This window comes from Amborella trichopoda, chromosome 13 (assembly GCF_054954075.1).
Source record: "Amborella trichopoda isolate Santa Cruz 75 chromosome 13, AtrichopodaSantaCruz75HAP2 v2.0, whole genome shotgun sequence".
In the NCBI taxonomy this organism is placed as follows: Eukaryota; Viridiplantae; Streptophyta; class Magnoliopsida; order Amborellales; family Amborellaceae; genus Amborella; species Amborella trichopoda.
The window spans coordinates 50,291,836-50,313,413 of record NC_142348.1 but is presented as its reverse complement, the minus strand read 5'-3'; the positions used below and the strand labels follow the sequence as shown (position 1 = coordinate 50,313,413).

At 34.7% G+C, this 21,578-nt stretch overlaps 1 protein-coding gene across 2 annotated transcripts; it reads right to left on the bottom strand.

The window, feature by feature from the left end:
• Positions 1-949: 949 nt before the first annotated feature.
• LOC18445951 (protein DA1-related 1) lies at positions 950-10,448 on the bottom strand. Of its 2 annotated transcripts, none has more exons than XM_088856836.1 (12): positions 10,208-10,448; positions 7,884-8,041; positions 6,541-6,631; positions 5,367-5,514; positions 4,156-4,276; positions 3,869-3,952; positions 3,490-3,609; positions 3,132-3,344; positions 2,924-2,986; positions 2,105-2,223; positions 1,818-1,876; positions 950-1,549 (listed from the first exon to the last, which is right to left on the bottom strand). In XM_088856836.1, the coding sequence occupies exons 2-12, from the start codon at positions 7,998-8,000 to the stop codon at positions 1,230-1,232; spliced, it is 1,455 nt and encodes a 484-aa protein (XP_088712962.1). In that variant the 5' UTR covers positions 8,001-8,041; positions 10,208-10,448; the 3' UTR covers positions 950-1,229. The 2 variants fall into 2 exon arrangements, with proteins under 2 accessions (XP_088712962.1, XP_011627716.1); XM_011629414.3 differs by having other exon boundaries at positions 10,261-10,448.
• Between the last annotated feature and the right edge of the window lie 11,130 nt (positions 10,449-21,578).

Sequence of the window (21,578 nt, the reverse complement as noted above, 5' to 3'; positions counted from 1 at the left end):
CCCTGCATTGAGCCGTAAGCTCAGCTGCTGGTTCTAATTTTCATTTTAATATGTTTAAGATTAACGCTTTTCTCACAAAATGCTTCCTTCTCTGATACGCACCTGAACATGAAGATTCTTTGTTTTCTGTTGCTTATGTTCAGTGAAGAAAATTGTGAAACTTGCTTAGCTTGTTGCCCAATCCTGCAGCTTGATAAAGTCATGATTTCCTTTTCCTATTCCTTTTTCTTTTCCTTTTTTTGAAATCTCAAAGTGAACTTACTTTTCTTTTTAGTTGCAATTACAAATGGGATTTTCTTTTCCATTTATGTGATTTCTTGTTGCCATTGAAAAAATTCAGGGACTGGCATCTGAATCAAATGAGCCAGGAGAAGAGATAGGTTGGCTTGAGCCAAGCTGATGATTTGAGCAATATGGAAGCGGTCAAAGAATTGGTGTTTCTACATATCAGCAATAAAGAATGACGTGCTGATGTAATGTACAGCTTGACTTAGCTTGTAGCACTGTCTTCATTGAATTTGGATGGCATATGTTTTAACAACATGCTCATACATGCCTTATTGTCATAGAATACAAATGCAAATTCACATGCATGCATGTACATGAAGTTGCTTCATGGCTTACACATCCATTTATGCACGGATACAAGCATGCATGGGGAAATCACGCATGCTTGGCCATGTAATTGTGCAATGCTAAATGAAATACGTGCAATGACACACACATACATCCGTTCAATGCATAAAACAAGATTGTATTCAGACAGTCCCTGCCATGTATGCAAGAATATGCACATGTAAAAGATGTATGTACAAGTGCATAGATGGTGAGCATGTGAACACACATTACACAGAGAGAGGGAGAGAGAGAGAGAGAGTCCCAATTCCCCCTTCAGCAAGCATACAAACATCCAAAACTTTGAGCATTTAAAACAATCCAAAGCAAATTATGCAAAAGTACAACTTTAAATATAACCCATCTCTAGGCTGCAAGAATCAAGTTCACTATAACATCCAATTTATTCGATTCATGTATAACAATTATACCACAATTTCATTGAGTAGCACTAACAGCTGCAAAAAAGTCAGGACCGCTAATACTACAGTTCAATTCCCCCTAAACCATTATTGCCTTCTATTTTTCTCATATCCAATTATATGCTAGGCCCTAAACTCAAACACAAGGGCCAAGCTACCGAGCCACTGTATCAAATCACTCTCCAAACTTCATCAGTACGGAAAGCTACAGGTCAACCTAATATGGTCCAGAGTTCTCCGTAGACCATAGCGGAGCGCGGCACGGTTCCCTGCTCTAAACCCATCACCATAAGCTGGCGAAGAGTCGGCCTCTATCTGATGGATGAAGAAATCTCCAAGTTTCTTCTCAAACTGAGACCTTGTACCTTTCTTTGATGATGAGGAGGAGGAGGATGCTGATGATGACGAAGCCACATTGCTGCCTGATCCTGACATGGTCTCGGACTCAAGCCACATGTGAGACAATACCTGGCATATGCCCTCTTCTACATCAGGACTGAGAGTGCGGTACCCTGTCAAAAAAGTGAAAAAAGGCAGAACTTAGTGCCCAACTTGTACCTCTCTCTCTCTCACACACACACACACGGGCATGGTCAAGTGCACATAAGCATGTGCACACCCACTCATACAATGACTAAAGCAATGAACTTTTGATATTCATCACTGCCATGACTAAGATGAACTAATACCAAAACACAATTACATGCCCAAAACAATGCCCACAAGTATAATAACTACGTAACAAGAAAAAAGCCTCAGGAACATGGAGCGAGGGAGGACCATTAAGCCGCAGCCATGCATGCATCATCTCATGAGCCAGGATGGACCCAGTAAGTAATCTGTATATGACGATAAAATCCAATTAGGCACAAAAACTCAATATATTCTCATTGGTTACTCTAATCAAAGAAATAATGAAAAAATTATAAAAAATTGCTCTTATGAAAGCGCAGAAAAGAACTACACTAATGGAGTCTCCCTAGTAGTACTAGGCCTAACTCCAGCTACTTTTGTGAAAAGAGCAGAGAAGATCGCATGAAAAAGAACATAATGGAAAAAATTAGTACCTCGGAAGACCATACAAAATCAGAATGGCAGTCACTTCACATTGGCGAGTCAGCCTATATGGCTCTGTTATCATATCCACAATGCGGTTTCCCATCCCAAATCTTGGCCTTCTCAGAATCTAACATTCACAGAGGGAAAATGGCACTTAAATCACAAACCAATTTTCACTTCACCAGCTTCCAATTTCCAATAGAGATAATACCACAACATGATGCACTGCAAAAACTGTGGTCCACTGTCCAATTAAGTGATGGATAGAACGTGGGTCTTATTCACTCCATCACTGACCATTAATTCATCAGACTGACTCTATTTTTCATAGTAGATTATAGTTCAGAGAAATTTACACTCTTAAATATCCATTACTATAAAAATTCCCCAGATTTTTGTATTTGTAGGTTCATACCCATTTTTTGTGGTTTTTAGATTTTCTCAAAACACCCCCACTTCTGAAATGAAAAATTCCTGATTTTAGACTTTGAAGGTGTTCTAGAGAGCACGTCATTCACTTGTGACCGTAGGTCAGAAGTCCAATCACTTTAGACCTTGAAGGTCCGAAGTTATAGTAAAAGAATTCTTCTAGACTTCGGTCAGAAGTTGTCGTCACTTAGGACCTTCGGTCCAACATGGGGGCATTTTGGGAAAAACAATAAAAGGGAAAAAGGGGTACGAATGTTAAGTTAAAAAAAAAACAAAGAGGAGGTGATTTTTATATTAATGGTAATTTAAGGGGACATGAGTATAAATCTCTCAATAGGTTACCCACATTTTTAAAATAACAAATGGAGCTCACAAGAACACTACAAAAGCATCCTTACAGTGCTGACTGTCTGCTCCTCAGAGAGGCAGAGGCCCCTTGTCTCAGGCAAGTGATGAGTTCCCTGCTCAAAGTAAAAGATATATAAAAACAAAAATTCAAATTACATCTCAATTAGAATTCAAGAAGACGCAGTTAGAATAGTGCTTCTTTCTTTTGATAATCCACAGATTCTCTTTTGCAAGGATGCCTATATGAAAGGGCCTTACACTCTTTTCTCCCTCCATGGCTTCATTTAGAGCTTGTCTTTCAACCAACAGCAAAGGAATTTGCTGCTCCACTTTCATGTTTAAGCCTTCATAAAAGTCCTGTATCTCCATGTAAAGAGGTTGGCATTCACTTGTATCCATGATGGATGAATCCAAACATTCAAGACAAAGCTTTCTTCCATCATCTAGGGTAACATATTTCGTATCTCTAGGCTGAAAATTGAGCAAATGTAAGGAACACAATTAGCATAACATTTTGTAATCAGAACATCCAGGTAAACCACAAGAAAATCATAGTACGTTTGAGAAAAGTGAAGAAAATGAACCAGAAACCTAGTATGGCCAATGTCAATCTAACCTCCATCCGTTCACAACTGCAACATCGAGGTGTATCATCATGCTCGTGTGAAGGACAATACCTCTGCCCCCAAAAGGGATGAGCTCTATACTCAATTAAACCAGCTCTATTTGTTGGGATCTGTATAAAATAATATTTACCAAATTAAGACTCGAAGCTGAAAGTCGAAAGAATATCCAAAGGATCCAATAACTGAACAAACTGCAAGAAACTACATCAAGCATACTCCTTATCTTTCCAGAAAATTAGAGAAACCAATTAGCATGAATGGATGAAAGATGTTTGAGAGAAAATTAACTTGCTGAACATATAAATTAGAAGATTTGCAAAATCAGTTATCAATGCAGGAACAGTCGAAAATTAATACTGAGATACTTACAAATTCCTTGCAAACATCACATTTCGGGTGATAAAGTTCTTTGTAGCAGGACTTGTGATAAGGATCATTCCCAGACATGGAGAACTGCAAAAAAGAAAACCATCAAATTATGCCCAGAAAATGTATAGGACAGATGATATACATATCTGAAACAGACTGTTCAAATACTATACAAGAAATCGCTCAATTATCAACTTTTTCAGATGCACAGGAATAAATTGTTAAAAGTGAGGACAAATTAGTACTTAAAGAGAGTGCCGTCGTCAATTAACATTTACTATTAATACCTCATACTCGGAGATTGGCTCATTACAAGCACGGCAACGAAAGCATTGTGGATGCCAAACTGCACCCATGCAACTAAGAAAGCGTCCATAGCCAATCTCCCTGTTGCAACCCGCACATATCCTACAATGTACATCACCAAGTCAACTACACAAAAGCTGTTAAAAATAGAATGAATTCCTCTGGGCCTTCAGAAAAAGATCAATAGCCATGGAGGGGACTGGGCATTTGCTTTTTTGGTTTTTTTTTTTCTTTTTTGTTTTTTGGGTCCTTCTGCACATTTATGCAATGTTCCTATCAAACTTGAAGTACTCTCTTCTTTAGGAGCGACATTGCTGTCTATCTATTGTTCCTATGTTGGTTTTTTTTGGAAAGTCAAAAGGTTGGCTACCCACCATATCCATTTCAGACACATTTACTTTCCAGCAACCTAATTGAGAAAATATTGGTCATCCTTCCCCTTGTCTCCAAGGTTCATTGACCACCACACCTAACTATAGAACTAGTAATTGGCTTGGGACTTGTCCAAGAGATGGATCAGGTATGTCAGTATTACAGGGAAAATGTGGAATTGTGGATAGAGTTGGAACCAGTTTCCATGTCATATGACTCTTGAGTTCGTTGGCCAAATGGTAACTAAGAAACAATCAAATTTATCAAAAAATAAAAAAATATCACATTGGAAAATCATGTTCAAGCATCCATTGCCATCCCTCAACCATAAATAGGCTTTAGGATGGAGTTCTTATGCATCATCATGATCATCCAAGCCTTATCCCAAGTATTTGGGGTTTGCTACATGAATCCTATTCCTCCAATCTTTTCTATCAAGGGTCATACTCTCAGTAAAATTAAAAGTCATCATATCTTTTCTCACTACTTATATCTATGTCTTTTTGGGCCTTCCCCTTGCCCTTTTACAGCCTTTTACTTGAACCAAATTGCACCTCCTAACCGATTCCAACCCACCTAAGCCTACTTTCCCGCATCTTAACGCCTATTGAAGCCACACTTAAATATTCATGCGACATCTGTAATGAATAGAAAGAAATACTATGGCAAAACATGAGTAGGCATCTGTAACAAAGACAAGGTCATCTGTCATGCTTCTCTGATCTGCAGGCTTTAGTATAAATCCAGAAATAGAAAATGTTAAAAGGAAGACTAAAGTACATGACTGAAGCATGTATCATAGACTACTTACTATTTATACCTGAACCCTGTGGAGAAAGGAAAAGATGAAGGCTGATATGATGGTTCAATTGCATGAGGAGGAGACTCAGACCCAGGTGATTCCAAATTCAAGCTTTCTTGTAGAGCTCTTGCTAGCTGTTCATCTTCATCCAAATGGGACCCATTACCTACATAAAAAGAAAGGTGAAAAGCGCATCCATGAATACCCACAATCTGATAAAAAAATTCATTAATACATGCGTTCATTCACAGCATGCAAATCATACAAAGGAATTCCATGCATGCATTAGCTCGATTGTACAACCTACCATCTGCCACCTATATAGTTAGAAGAAACATATCTATGCACATGCAAAGTTCAAGGAATCTTTCCATCTAATAATTTAAAAAGAAAATGCACTTGAGTATTCATGCACAGATGCACCCATGGATAAGAACATAAGGTAGCATTTATACATATGAAGCAACAAAAAAATCTTGAAATATAGCAAAAAAACAACAAAGATAACTCCAAGAAGAAAAAGTTTAATATAGCAATTTTTGCTCTCTATAAGAAGGAAAATAAGTTAGGAACAAATTTATATAAGATTGCAACCTTACTTGTAGAAGCAAGCTTGCAGTACTCTGTACTATCAATTTTATTTGGATGGTGTAGATTTGAGACAATCTTAAAAGACATGCCACTTTTTGACAAGTCTTAAAAGACGTGTCAAATCTAGACTGTCCAACTAAAATGGACAGTATCGAACATTGGAACCTTCCTTCTACAGATAAGGTTGCAATCTTATATAACACCGATAAATTAACCACCCAATACATGAAAAAGAAGAGGATGACAGGATGTTACACGTTAGTTTTCTTACAATAATTGATGAGTTAAATATCAATACTATATGGCAAAGGAGAATGGTCGGAGCATGATAAATAACACATCCGAGTTTTATTACTGCAGTTTCATATTCTCGCATATTTTGTAAAGATCAATCAATGAAGTTTCCAAATAGCTTGAATGTGACAATAGGCAAGAATAAGCTGTAGGCAAATAAACTATTATTGTTGCATATTTCCAAGCATCCATAACTGCATGCTCTATTAGGTCAGATGAGTTAGGATTACAAAATCAAACCAAAACAAGAGGAAAAACTGCTCATGAAAAAAGACAAAAAATATGTGAAATGCAAAGACAGACATACTGATTCCATTTGCCTTCTTTTGCTCTTCTTCAGATAGAGAAAGTGCAATAGCACGATCTAGCTCTTCGTTCTCATACTTTGCTTGCTCATCCTATATTCAAAATCTTCATTAGAAAGTGCAAGTCAAAGAAACCCAATAATATAATCTAATAGCATGCAGCAGGAAGTAACAGTAAACACTAAAAACTACTCAATATATATCAAAATTATATGTAGGAAGCAAAAGAAAGTGCAATTGGAGATCTAGAACTTCGGCCAAAAAGCTTATCATGCAATTTGATAATATTTATGACCGTGAAGATGCTGATATACAGAACAGAACATGGAATATTGAATTTGAGTACAGGGAACAAAGTAAAACTACCCATCACTATGTATCGAAAGTCCAACCAATGGCACATGTGCCATGTATCTTGCTGCCAACTATTTCCAACCCAGTCCAGAAACCCAAGATTCAACTTTATTCCTAAGCCATCTCCCTTTCCCATGCCAAATCCTATCTGATAACCATATCCAACCTCAATTCCTAATCATGTATGCTAACAATGAACAGGAAAATGAGAAAGTTTGTAATGTCAACACTCTAGATATTATCCATGGATATGTATCAAGTAATCCTTCATAAGGTAAAGGGTACTATCAGTGGAAATAGATAAGTGTGCTTGACAGAAAAAACACATAGTCGATTAATACCACCACAAATTTAAATACTCATAATGCTACTAGTCACCCACCATGAGAACTATCAAGAACTAATTTTATTTCTGAATGCGCTTCGTAGTTCATATACCCAAAATCCCCTGATATTGGCCTCATAAACTCTGTGACTAGGAGGCAGCCTCATTAGGGTCCAATTCAGTGCAAAGATTAGTTTGAGAGTGACGAGTAACTCTTTGTGTGATTGTAAGCATTTCGCTTTCACTAAAGCAGCCAATATTAGAGTGTCTACATAAGATTATGAACGTTAAATGCATGGAAAAGAGTATCGAGAAGTATAAGATGTAAAGAAGCATAACTGCAATGTTGGTTGAGGAATTGTTAATAAATTTGTTATGGAGCTTCAGCGTGAAATCTCTGACCTTTAATAATGGAGCAGTGGTATGAACTTGGTCATTGCATTAGACAAGGTGGTCATGGGAACACCATGAGTAATTTTAATTAATTATGCCTTCATTTACAATTCAAAAATAAATAAAAAGAAAACAATAATGTGATCTTCATAAATTTGCTAGAAAAAGGTAACTTGTCCACATTGTCACATTCTAGTCATGGAACAACAAATTATAATGTACAAAATCAAGTCCTACAGAAATCCAATAAACCATAAAGCTAGTAGCCATTACCCAGGAATTTGAATTTTCATTCCAAACATGCTTGTCGTCTCCAAGAATCCCTTGATATTGACCCTCAGAAATTTTATGGCTTGAAGAACCTTTAAATATTTTGTTCAGCCACCCCATGAAGCGATATGTCCTTTGATCATGCTCCTGCACGAGTTTCCCTACAAGTATGCCCAAATATTAAAGGCAAAATAGAGAACAATATAAAGGTAACATGCTAGACAAAACTAGAGAAAGATAAATAAATAAATAAGGAAAAAAGGTGAATCCAGATCCAAGGTGTGATCATCATAAAAAAACTCATAGAAAGAGAAACAATGACAATTAGTATTTAGTAATTTAGAACTACATTCACAGAATGCCGAATTACTCAATAGATAAAATGTTTCTAGTAAGAAGAGTAGAAGGCACACTAAACGAAGGAAAATGTCCCATAATTGATCAGAGAGACACCAAATGAGATGCTACAAAACTTGTTTCTACCGCAAAACAACAAGATAAACCTCATGCCAAGAGGTTTCATGGACCATGAAAAAATATCCAGATGAGCATCCACACAAGGTGTGCTAAATCCATGACCACAAAATTAAATAGTATTAATTTATCATCAGAAGAAAAGATGGTTACGCAGGTATGGAAATACCATACAAGGATCCATATATCTAAGTACCACTTTTTTTTTTCCTTTTAAAATTAAGTAACAAAATTTGCCACATGAGTTCTGTTAAAAATGCATTCATTGTGATTCATACAAGATCTAACAGCTGTAACCATGACCCGATGTATCACATATGGGTCTGACATTGTGCATTAACACATTATTTAGTTAATGCAACAGTTAATTTCACTAGTTAATTAAGTATTGTTGCTTTTAAAGGGTTTCTTTTTACCAAGTATTCAGTAAAATATTTGGTTTTAAAGCAGCTTGTGATGCTCCACCATGGTTTCGTTTTTCTAATGCCAGTGATTATTGCAATTTCATAATTCTCCAAAGAGAATGACCAACTTGGGTGAGTCTCAATTCTCAAATCTGAGATTCTAAGCCATCCTATATATTATAGGGAAAATTGTTAATATGCCCATAAGACATGAACTATTTAATATTCTACCCATTTGCAACTATACCAACTCAAGATCGTGTGTTTTTTTTATTGGTGTTTTGAGATTAAATTGAATTTAACCAGAATAGATTGAATTTAACCATTTTTCTAGTTTGTCAAGTGGATTGAATTTAACCAGAATAGATTTGATGCAAGTGCTTTAGCAGTTACAATTGATTTTCGAAAACTACACTTTTTTTTTCTCAGAATCCTTCCTGATTATTTTTCTTTCCTGCTTTTGTCGATACAGAATGCAGTTTCCAAAGTCAGCCAAAGCAAACAAAAGCATTTATATTCAGTCACCAACCAAGATAATGAGAGAAACAAATCCAATAACATCAATGCATTAACTCAAACAATTCACCAAGATTGGTAGCAACAGCTTCCTCAGACAAATTTTCAAAGCTTCATAAAATTGTAATACATCCCAAAATTGCTATTTATTTAAAAAAAGGAATGCAAAATGCCGTTGAGTATACAGAAATCTAATGAACAACTGCCTTGAAATTATTTACCCAAAAAAAAAACTACCTCGAAAATTTCAATTTCCAAATACTCTTGAGAAGATAGGCCTGAAAGTGATCTTTAATCCATAAAAAGCACAAGTTGGGCTTTAGAAAAGAAACAAGTGGAAAAATTTTTTATACAAATCAGTTGCAGTTTTCATGCACAAATTTGTTCCATTCAAGAAAGCTAACATGTTTAAGTAATGATGAATACCATCCATTCAAAACAATCACCCAAATCGGAAGTGTCACTTAACCAAAACATAAGAATATAATTCAGAAATAGAGTTAATCAGATTGTGAGATACTAATTCATCATCAGTTTCCAAATCTAACCCAACAAAATATAAATCAACGGAGTTCACCAGAAGGAAATTACCAAAAAAAAAAAAAAGACTGAATAGATAAAAACAACTTCAGGAACAAGAAAAACCCCACAATGACCCACCACACATACAGAATTCCAAAAGATGATTGCTTCGTCTCTCCAAAAACATTAGCCAGGATACCAATTCTAATCTTTTACTTTGAAAGATAATACACCACTGCTAATATCTAAATAAATTTCAAACGAAAGATGCATAAATCCCCAAAACCTTCTATAAATATCTCAGAAAAATAAAGAAAAAAGGGGACCCGAAAAGCCAAAGATTCTTCCAGCTCTATAGATGCAACAATTTCTTAAAAAAAAGGCAAATTAACAACAGAAAAAGAAACCCACCAAAGAAAAGGAGCCCATGATCAGATAAATTTATCTGAGCAAATGATACTCACCTGAAACAGATTGGAACTCCAGAGAAAACAAAAGAAACACAAATAAGCCAGCTCCAAGAAAAGATCGAAAGGTGAAGCCGAAAAGCCCAGAAAAAAGAGACAAAATTCTCACAATAATCGTTCAAAGAGAAGAACTTTCTTCAATTCCATGGTCCTTTTTAGTTTCTATTCATTGGGGTTGGTTCAATAGTGAAGAAACCACATAGAGGACTTCCTAAATACGTATATCCAGGTCAAAAGGGGGCCAAACACCAGTACCACCCAAAAACTCCTTTTTTTTTTTACATCCATCCATATTCACAAAAGCAAATTACCATCAAAAATCCAAATGGGTCTTCCAAAAAATCATTAAAGAATTGAAAGAAGATTAAATTCGGAAAGGATATTACAGTAAAATTGATTTTATGGATCCTTTTGCATGTGGGTCCTGATTATTTTTTCCTCCCTACTATGAAACCAACACCGAAATGCAATTTTTCCAAAAAGTTCGAAAAAAAAAAAACAATAAAATTGATTCGATGGACTTTTTGTAAGTGTTTCCCCGACTTTACGCCGCCCCAAAAGATGACGAGTAAAAACCAAAAAAATGGAGGAAAAAAAAAAGTCTAAAAGTCATGAAAATTGAACCAAGGAGTTGCAGGTAGTCAATACCTGAATTACCAACCCTCAAGGCAAATTCCACCTCCTGGTCTTCGCAGTTTGAATAGTTAAATCTGCCCATTTAGTATATTTTAATAAGACTACCACTGCCGGTAATGCAATAGCACCTCATAAAACAGTAAAATAAGATATATATATATATATATATAGAGAGAGAGAGAGAGAGATAGAGAGAGAAAGAATTTACTGGTTCAGGAGTGACATCCAAGACTCATCGAAATTTCCAATCCGAAAGTTGAAAACTGGAAATCGTTCTTGTAAGAATCAAGAAAAAAGAAGGACCTTTTTTTCTTTTTGCTCGATATAAATTTCAGAATCCAGAAAGGGATCTATGCTCATTTACCTAACCATTTGTTTTCATCATAATGTTTGGTTGCAAAAGCTCTAGTGCTCCTCCAAAATCCCATTTGTGTATTTGGTCAGGCGGTTCAAACACCTGGGATTATTTATTGGAACCCAAAAACTCTCAAACCATATTCATGTAAGTAGATATCATTGAAAGCTGTCTATATGACCCCACCCCATATATAGTATATGTGACCCAAGATAGTGGGGGTAGATCTGAGTAGTTAGCCGAGATGGCTTGAGTCACAATGCCATAAGTTGGCTCTTCCACAGCTCCAAGTTTTCTATTCGTAATTTTTATTTTGTAATTCATTTTGAATCAAAATTTGGAGCATGCATAGATTTGACAAGGGTACAAATGATAAAAAATAAAAATTATTTTTGGTGACTTTTAAAACTTTTAGAGATATTTTGATTATTTATTTTCATGAAAAATATTTTTTATTTTTTGCCATAATTTTATGATAGGATGCCCAAAATTTCATCTAAATAGGTTGTTACTATGACATTGTGGCATGAACAATTGTAGCTGTCTACTCAAATCCAATGATTGAGACGTGGGGTCACACATAATTTATAAGTTGTTAGGGTCACAATAGAAAGCTCTCCCTTTAAAAGTATGGGAAAATGTCATTTAAGGGGTCATAACCTCTAACGTTAATTATCCAATGTCAAAATATCTAAATTATCATTAGAAGATTACTTTTTCACTTTCATTCACTTGGGTATCTTTTCAATAGAAATTTTAAAAATACTTAAGCTACCCTTTTTCAGGCTTGGGAAGTAAGAACCATGAATAAGTAAGCAATTTTAGTAATTTGATCCATTTAAGAGATACCAATATTTTCTTGTTTGGGGTTTTCAACATGGAACCTTGAATAAGGGCAATTTGGATATTTTTAAAATATTTTTTTTAGACAATACTTGAATGAAATGAAAATAAAAAAATAAATCATCATTGGTATATTTTGACTTAATAATTTTGTAAAGACTTTCATCGACTCAAACAGTATTTTTCAAAATAAATAAATGAGTTGGAAAAGTGTGAATCCCTCAATTAAGAATGCCCTCCCAAATAAAATTTGGATAGTTAGACCTTGATCTGGTTGAACTCAAAATCAATCTTTCCAAAATTGTGATTTTGAAATTTTTAGCTTAATAAAATTACTTCTAACTAGGTGACTGGGCAGTGGAATCAAGTTACACAGTGCTCCTGCAGGACCACCAAATAAGCCTTATTTCTTTGATTAGTGTAAGTGCATAGTATAAACTTTAGTTTCAAATCTACGTTTTACTTGAGTAGTCAAAATGTTCAAATTGTTTTCTTGGGTAATAGTAAAAATGTTTATGTTATTATTTAATGGATGTAGTTTGTATGCTTTATAAAAAAAAAAAAGAGTAAAGCTTCACCTCGAAAGTTTATTTAGAAAAACCTTCGGGTCATAGGAAACCCCTGATTCTAAAATCTTTTTTTGCTACCGATTATGAAATTTTTTAGCCCAAAAATGGTATAGATCTCACATAAATATGAGCTCCTAAAAATGGACAGTGTAGATAAAATATTATAATATAGACTATTTTTAGACTTCAAAATTTTTTTTTTTACTTCCATAATAATCATGGTTGAGATGATCAATTTTAAGGTTTTTCAATACCGTAATTAAGTAAGATTTGAGATGCGGATTTGTTTTTAAGCCTTATTTTAACCTTTTTCTTATTTAATTGAGGTTCCCTTACATGGCTTTAGAATACCGTCACCACATGATTCCTGAAGGGACCATAAGGGAAATGAATTGAGTCAACTTAAGAACACTCTTTTTGACCTTTATCTTAACATTAGCATGTCTTATAATGTATTTATAATCCATTGCTCATCGCTACAGTATATATTGAGCTCTAAAACATATTGTTAAGAGTATTTATTTATTTATTATTGGACTGAACTTTTGTACATTTTCCATTTGAGATATAAGATTTAAATATTTTTAAATATTTGAGTTCTTAAAAGGCCTAGATCCATCATCTAGAAAACCTATACTCAACGAGAATCACAACCAAAAATAGAAAATTCATTTTCCCTTGCTTATTGTACAATTTGAATTTGTTCTCTTTTCTTTTCTCGATTACCTAGATGAGACGTGCACAAAGTTTATGATAGTATCCCTGCTTTCAAAGTGGCTTATGCTACATTGCAAGCTCATTGGCTTGTATAATCTTTTTCCTTGAAAATAATAGAGTTATGTAATATAAATATAAATGGAAAAAGTTTATATAAGGTTGCAATCTTAAAATGTAGAATTAAGGTGCACCTCAAAAATCCATAAGGTTGTTTGGATGTTGGAAAACCCTATAATTATTCATCTCGACATCGATATGTATGAATATATAAAAAAAAAGGGGATTTCATATCCCAAAAATAATACATCTTACAGCATATTATCTGGATAGTCTATTTTCACTATTTTATTTGAACTATTATTTGAGTTTAGAATTTTATAATTAGAGATAAAAATAGATTCTTCAGCCACCCAAACAATTTTTCACACCAAAAATACATCTTTTCATAAAATTTAGAGGTGCCCTTTGATTGTTTAATATTACAACCTTATGTATAAATTGAGAATGTTTTGGGTAGCAAATACATAGAATCTTAATGTGAAAATAACGTGGAAGGGTCTTGACCTTTGACAATAGTCTCTAATAAGAACAAGAAAAGCTTTAGCTGCCTTCAAAGAAACTTACAAAATAGAATGGCGTGGGAACCCAATGGGAGGCTCATTTTAAGAACGTAGGCTCAATATAGATGTAGCCAATATGTATGGGAATAAAAGTACATGATAAATCCACAAAGAAACTCACAAAATGAAAACCATTGTACATATGCTTTTCCTTTTTCTTGACTTCTTATCATATCACGGGTAGGGGGACCATTCCACAATTAGTTAACAAAAAGTTATTTTTCTTCTTTTCTTTTATTTGTTTTTAAATTTTTATTTGCACAAGCTTGGGAATAGATTTCATATTCCAAAACGGAACACAAATCCCCAGCATACTGCAAAAAGAAAAAAAAATTGAAATAATATAGAGAGACATATAAGCCACAGGGTTCAGATCGAAAGAGAAGAGATTATCTAAACCCAAAATGATGTTGGAATCCTTTTTTTTCCTTTTTGAGTGCCTATGACACCTAAATGCGTGAAAAATTTGGAGCCCACTGGATCCTTAATTCTTTAAGAAAATATCAAAAAAAGGGATTAAAATCCTTACAATATCACTAAAGGGCAAAAAGATAGAAAAATTACATTTGAGAACATGCTTTTAGATTTTGATATCAATCAGCTACTTCCTCGAAAAAAAAGTTGAAAAATTCATAATTAATAACACATAATTTGGCCATTCATATCTCTCCTTCAATCTAGACCATCTAGCCTATACTTTACTAAAAGCATGTCGGCCTATACGATCTGTTTCCAATAAAATAATAAAAAATAAAATAAGGGCATTATAGTCATTACCATCTAAAAATATTAGATATAAATACTATTTTGGATGCAATAAATCTAATAAATAAAAACAAGGAATATGCATAGCCGCCCTAGCTTTTGTTCCTTTTCCTAACCATATATTCCTTGCCCCCACCACCACTCATCCTAATATTCTTCTTACGTGTGCTTCTGCTTTGCTTTTCTCATGAGGATTAAGAGGTTGCACGTGGCTTGAATCATGTATGTGTTTTCCAAAAGTCAGAAATTTAGACAGATTTCTTTTTTGGGTTGAAAGAGCATATTTTGGTAATTTCTTTTTGGATTTTATGCTAATTTAGGTAAAATATAAAAAAGATGTTGAAAATATCAAATTCATTTTTGCTCTTTTTTGGGACGTACTTGATAGAAATTTAAAATCATACCTTCAAGTATGTAATTTGTAGTTTTTGACTCTTTTAGTGATATTGTGAGGGTTTTCAACATCTTTTTAATCATCATCATTAGGGCCTTATCCCAATTGTATCGTGTAAACGATCCCAAATAGTTGGGGTAAGGTTTTGATGATGATAAAAAAAAGAGTCAAAACTCCTTACAATATCAGATCCAAGTGGGTTAAGAAATGAGATAATAATATCAAGCATTTCCATGCTACTACTAATTCGTGGAATAGATCCAACTGTCTGTCTAGAATATCTATCCAGGGTGTTGAGATGGATAATCCATCGGCTATCAATGATGACATTGTTAACCATTTTTGTCCGAGCCTAGGCTCCCCTTTGACTTTGGAGATGTGCCTGTTAAGGCTCTCTCTGAATTTTCTGCTGAGAGTCTAGAATATTAATTTTCCCTTAACGAAATCAAAAAGATTATTTTTGGATTGCCTAGGGATAAGCCCCTAGTCCTGATGGCTTCCCAGTAGCTTTCTTCCAAAAGTTACTAGGAGATCCTTCAGAGCGACATTTTTCACTGGTTCAAACCAGTTCTATAATGATGGGATCGTGTGCCATGCCATTAATTTCACTTTTATCTCACTTATCCCTAAAAAATGACCTATTGCTTCCCTTACAGATATTTAGCTTATCAGCCTTCTCTTAAGTTTGTTTAAGATTTTAGCTAAGGTTCTGGCTAACCGTCTTCGTTTGGTGATCAATGAGGCCGTCGAGGGACCACAAACTGCTTTCATTAAAGATAAATATATTAGTAATGGTATCTTGCTTGCTCAAGAGACCATCCATGCCACTGATTTTTTGGGTCTTGGTGGTTTATTGCTTCAGATTGATTTTGAAAATGCCTATGATCAAGTGGAGTGGGATTACCTTGATAACATTATGACTCTCATGGGTTTTGTCTCGAGATGAAGAAGATAGATTCGGGGTTGTCTTTCTTCTGCTCATTTTTCTATCATGTTACTTTTGTTAGGGGCTTTAGATAAGGGGATCATCTTTCTCCCTTCCTCTTTACCCTAGTGGTTGAAGCTTTTAGTAAAATGTTGTAGGGTTTGGTGGACTTTAACTGCATTAAGGGCTTGCTGACTTGGCCTAATGGTTTGTTGATTAGCCACCTGCAACATGCGGATGACATTCTAATCCTTTTGGAAGGATCTGATGATCATGTCCACAATATTTGACTCTTCCTTAAGCTTTATGAATTAATCTCTAGATCTCGTAATAATATGGACCAGTCCAAACGTTTTGGTATTAACTGCTACACCATGTTAGTTTCTAACTGGGCTTCTTGGCTTGATGCGGAGTGGAGCAATTTCTCACCAAGTATCTGGGCTTGCCTCTTCTTAATGGCAGTGCCCTGAGATCCCTTTGGGATCCGCTCATTCAATGGTCTCAGACGAAATTGGATGGCTGGAAAGCCCGATACCTGTCTTTTGCTGGCAGAATGACTTTGATCAATGCTACTATCTCTAACACCCCTATTTATTATTTATCTCTCTTTCAGGCATCTGCGTCTGTTATTGCCAAAATTGAAGCTTTAATGAGCAATTTTCTCTTGAGTAGATCTCAGAATAAAAAAAAAGATGGATCTGGTCAGATGGGACTCGGTATGCCAACCAAAAGCGTTAGGTGGCTCGGTATCCGAAGATTCAGGGCAGTCAACGATTCCTTGCTCACCAAATGGTGGTGGAGGTTGTCCATGCATGGAGACCAATTTTGGGCTAATGTTATTCTGAGCAAGTATGGATTGGATCCTGATGGTCCCTATGCGATGAGAAGATCAAGCTTTGGTAACCTTTCCAGGGTCAGGAAAGCTATCCAAGGCGTCAGAGTCCTCTTTATGGCTTATTCAAGGTGGCTGGTTAAGGATGGTTAGAACAATAGATTCTGGCAAGCTAAGTGGCTAGGGGACTATCCTCTTAAACTTATGTTTTCAGATCTTTGTAATAAGTCCAATTAGAAAAGAGCTATGGTTGCAGACATGGTTTCTCTTATTCATGGAAAACCTGTTTGGAACGTCACACTTTCTATCAGAAGGGTGGATCATCAGGTTGAAGCCCAATTCTTGACCCTCATGGATTCCTTGTAATCCTTTTGTTTTATCCCGTGGAAGAGAGATCGGTTGATTTGGAGTCTTGAGTCTTCAAGATCGTTCTCTATTAAATCTCTTTATAAAGAGAATTGGGAAGGATAGGTACATTAAGGATAAAAAGTATCTCGCCAAATTTTGTAATTGCAAGGCGCCTCTCAGAGTTAGATCTTTCTTGTGGCTTTTTGCTTACAGGAGATTGCTCATTGTTGATCAACTCTGTAGAAGAGGTATGATTATCACCAATGTATGTTAGATTTGTAAGGACAATGAGGAAACCATTGACTACATCTTTCTTAGATGCAAGTATGATGCTTCCAAGGTTGATAGCTCGACTGCTCTGTCACAAGATGCCAATATTTGTCTTCAACAGGTTTGTAAACCCCCCTTTGCCTCTCTGGGATGTAACCTTTGGAAGTTTACAATTGTTGCCTCTCTTTGGCTATGGAAAGAGGGAAACTTGCAGACCTTCGAGGGTCGTTCGAGGGATATTCCATCATTACTTTCGGATATTCAGCGCATGGCCATCATGTGGGCCTACGCTTCTCTTCCTCTTATTGTTCCTATTCTCCGTCTTTTCTCTTCTTTCAAAGACCTTCTCTTTCTCAAACACCGTCAACCAATGGTTTAAAAACCGGATCGGTGACCCGGATTGGGCTTTTCAAAAACCGATCCGGATCGGCGAATCGGCGATCCGGATCGGCGAATCGGCGATCCGGATCGGAATCGGGTGAATCGGTCCGAATAAAGCTTCAAAAAAATCCGAAAAAATTATTAAAATTCATTATAAATATTGGTTTTTAGGAATTCAATAAAAAATGAGGGTACTCCATTAAGAATTTTCATGTTTTTGAATGAATATGCGAATATTGATATGTTCTTTCCCTGCATGAACCGCCATTCAGCATTTAATTTACAGTATTTCGTGCTCATCCCTACACTGTTGCTGTTGGGACTCGATATGTGAATAATATGGCTGGGATAGGGTGGCCTCAGAATCATCATCTCTCTCGTTTTCTCTTTGAATAATATGGATTAAAAAAAAAAAAAAACAAATTTTCAAAAAAATCGATCATGGATTATAAAAAAAATCACAAATTTTCAAAAAATTCTATCATGGATTACAAAAAAAAATTCGATCATGGATTAAACAAAAAAAATCACAAATTTTCAAAAAATTCAATCATGGATTACATAAAATTCGATCATGGATTACATAAAATTCGATCATGGATTACATAAAATTCGATCATGGATTACATAAAATTCGATCATGGATTACAAAAAAAAACAAACAAAAAAAACAAAAAAATTCAATCGTGGATTACAAAAAAAGAAAAAATAGTTCGATCATGGATTACAAAAAATTCAATCATGGATTACAAAAAACTCTATCATGGGTTACAAAAAAAGCAAAAAACAAAAAATTCAATCATGGATTAAAAAAAAACAAACAAACATTTCGATCATGGATTACAAAAAAAAAACAAACATTTCGATCATATATTACAAAACATTCGATCATGGATTACAAAAAATTCTATCATGGGTTACAAAAAAAAAAAAAAAAACAAAAAAATCGATCATGGATTACAAGAAAAGAAAACAAACATTTCGATCATGGATTACAAAAAAAAAACAAACATTTCGATCATATATTACAAAACATTCGATCATGGATTACAAAAAATTCTATCATGGGTTACAAAAAAAAAAAAAAAAACAAAAAAATCGATCATGGATTACAAGAAAAGAAAACAAACATTTCGATCATGGATTACAAAAAATTCTATTATGGGTTACAAAAAACCAAAAAATTCGATCATGGATTACAAAAAAATCTATCATGGATTACCAAAAAAAAAAAAAAAAAAAAAAAAAAAAAAAAAAAATAAAAAAAAAATAAAAAAAAAATAAAAATAAATAAAAATAAATAAATAAATAAATTCCGTACGGAATCGCCGATTCACTGTTCGGACTCGCCGATTCCGTACAGTGAATCGGCGATTCACTGTACAGAATCGTCCGGTTCTCTCTAGAACCGGACGATTTCCGATTTTTGGGCGATCCGGTTCCTTTTTCACTATTTCCGAGTCGAACCGGGCGAGTCCGGTTCGACTCGGCGTTTTTTAAAACGCTGCCGTCAACCGTCAATCTGATTTGTATGGACTAAACCTTCGGTTGGTTTGTTTAAATTGAACTTTGATAGGAGTGTTAAGGGGGCTCGGTTTGGTTTCGGTGAGCTTCTCCATGACCATAATGGATTCGTTATTTGGTCTTATTTGGGTTCCCTCCATTCATGTAAGATCAATGAAGACGAGCTCTGGGCGGTTAAAATGGGGGTCTCTCTTCTTGCCCTAAAAATGAAAACTCATACGGAAGCTATATACACCTGAAAAATATAACATTATATGATTAACAAAATGTATACAATAAGACCATGTACTTTGGATACAAGGAGGTCATAGTCGTTATTGACCTTTAGATTTTTAATCGGATAGTCAAGGATGTGTCTTTGTTTCAGCACAAAGTCTACAATAAAATTTCTCTAACAAGGTGATATACTTTCATCTATTGAATTTTACAAAGTGGTTGTGACCTCCTTATATCAAACATAAATGGTCTCATAGTGTACAATCCCTATGATTAAGCAATGTAATTTTTGGACAATCAGTTCTAAATGTTTAGAACTCTAATTCTATTCTTTATTTTCATTTAACTATTTATCTAGTGATTCTAAAGTGAATCCCAAAATTTCATATAAAAACGTTCCACCTAAAGGTAGTCATTTACTAGAGGAAGTAAGTGTGTTGTGTGCTTTTATCTAGATGTGAAACCTAACCTGAAGACTTCCTCTAGAAATGCCAAAGACAGCGAATTTGATTGCACTGATAGATTTTTAAGGATCATAACAATTAGAAGAGAGAGATTGTTAAGGATCATAACAATTAGAAGAGAGAGAGAGGGAGAGAGATAATGAGGCCATAAAATGTGGAATAATGTGAAAATTTTCAAAGGAGAGAGAAGTGGGTGATGTGATCCATTCCACATCCAACAAATTATATAATCATGTATGATTTTTTAAGCAACAATTAATATGCCTCTTTCTTTTACAAGGAACAGTATGAAGTTTGAACACTTTGTGTCCATGTGTACCTATTGTATTGCACAAACACCCATTCTTTCAACAATGCTTTTGTCCCCTTTGAGTGAAAAGATTTGTTGAAAGATCAAATCAGTGCATACCTACCAAGTTTCCTTTAAGATAACCAACTATGGTTATGCAATTTACTTAATTAATCTCTCCAAGGGACATATAAAATGCACAAAATTGAATGATAGATGGCCATTCTTACAAATAATAGTAACCTTATAAAATTCTCCAAGCAAAAGGAACTAAAGTAGCATGGAGAGAGAGAGGGAGAGAGAGAGAGAGAGAGGGCATTTTTCTCTCCATGCTTATTATGCTAGCAATGATTCAAGAAATTTATGTAACATTCCTCAGGAAGTACACAAAAAGGTGGTACAGATGTAGTTGCAGGATTTGGGCTTGGGCTTGTTATGATGATACACCATTTCAACATTATGTCCAGGTTCAAATCCAGAACTACCAAAACGGAAAAAGAAAAATTACATTTGCATACATAATAACTTTAGTTAAAATTGAAATGAAAAAAGTAATATAAAATAGAAAATAAACTCTATATATAACGACAATAAAACAGTTGAATAACATGTGATAATACACAGTTGGACCGAAAATATCATTATAAAAAGGAAAATTGTTTATTCTTTACTCTTTCATTGTTAAAAAAATAAAAAGGAAAATTGTTCTATGAGTTGGTGCAAGAGCCTGCTGACTCTTCAACGTCCATCTTTAAAATGGGTGTTGCTGTAAAATGCATGGGTCAAATCAAGTACGGACAGTGCTAAAAAAGAGCACATTTCAAAGTTCAAATTTTTTTTTTTTTTTTTTTTTCATATTTATGATCTGCTTAGCTTAGATGATGAATCCCTAAAATTTTGGATAAAATATCCATCTGTAAGGTGAATTTTAGAGGGGGTGTGCACGTGTACATATGAGTCGGCTGACTCATACAAACCCATCCTTAGAGAGACAAGTTGTCTGGGAAAATGACTGTGTTGTGTGTTATCACATGCTGCACCTCAAGTTGTGGAAATCCAGCTATGTAAATATTTCAATAGTTATAAATTATGGGTATTACATATTTAAAGTTCCGTAAAAATACAATCGAAATGTATAGTGTGCTCAATAGAAACATCCTACTATAG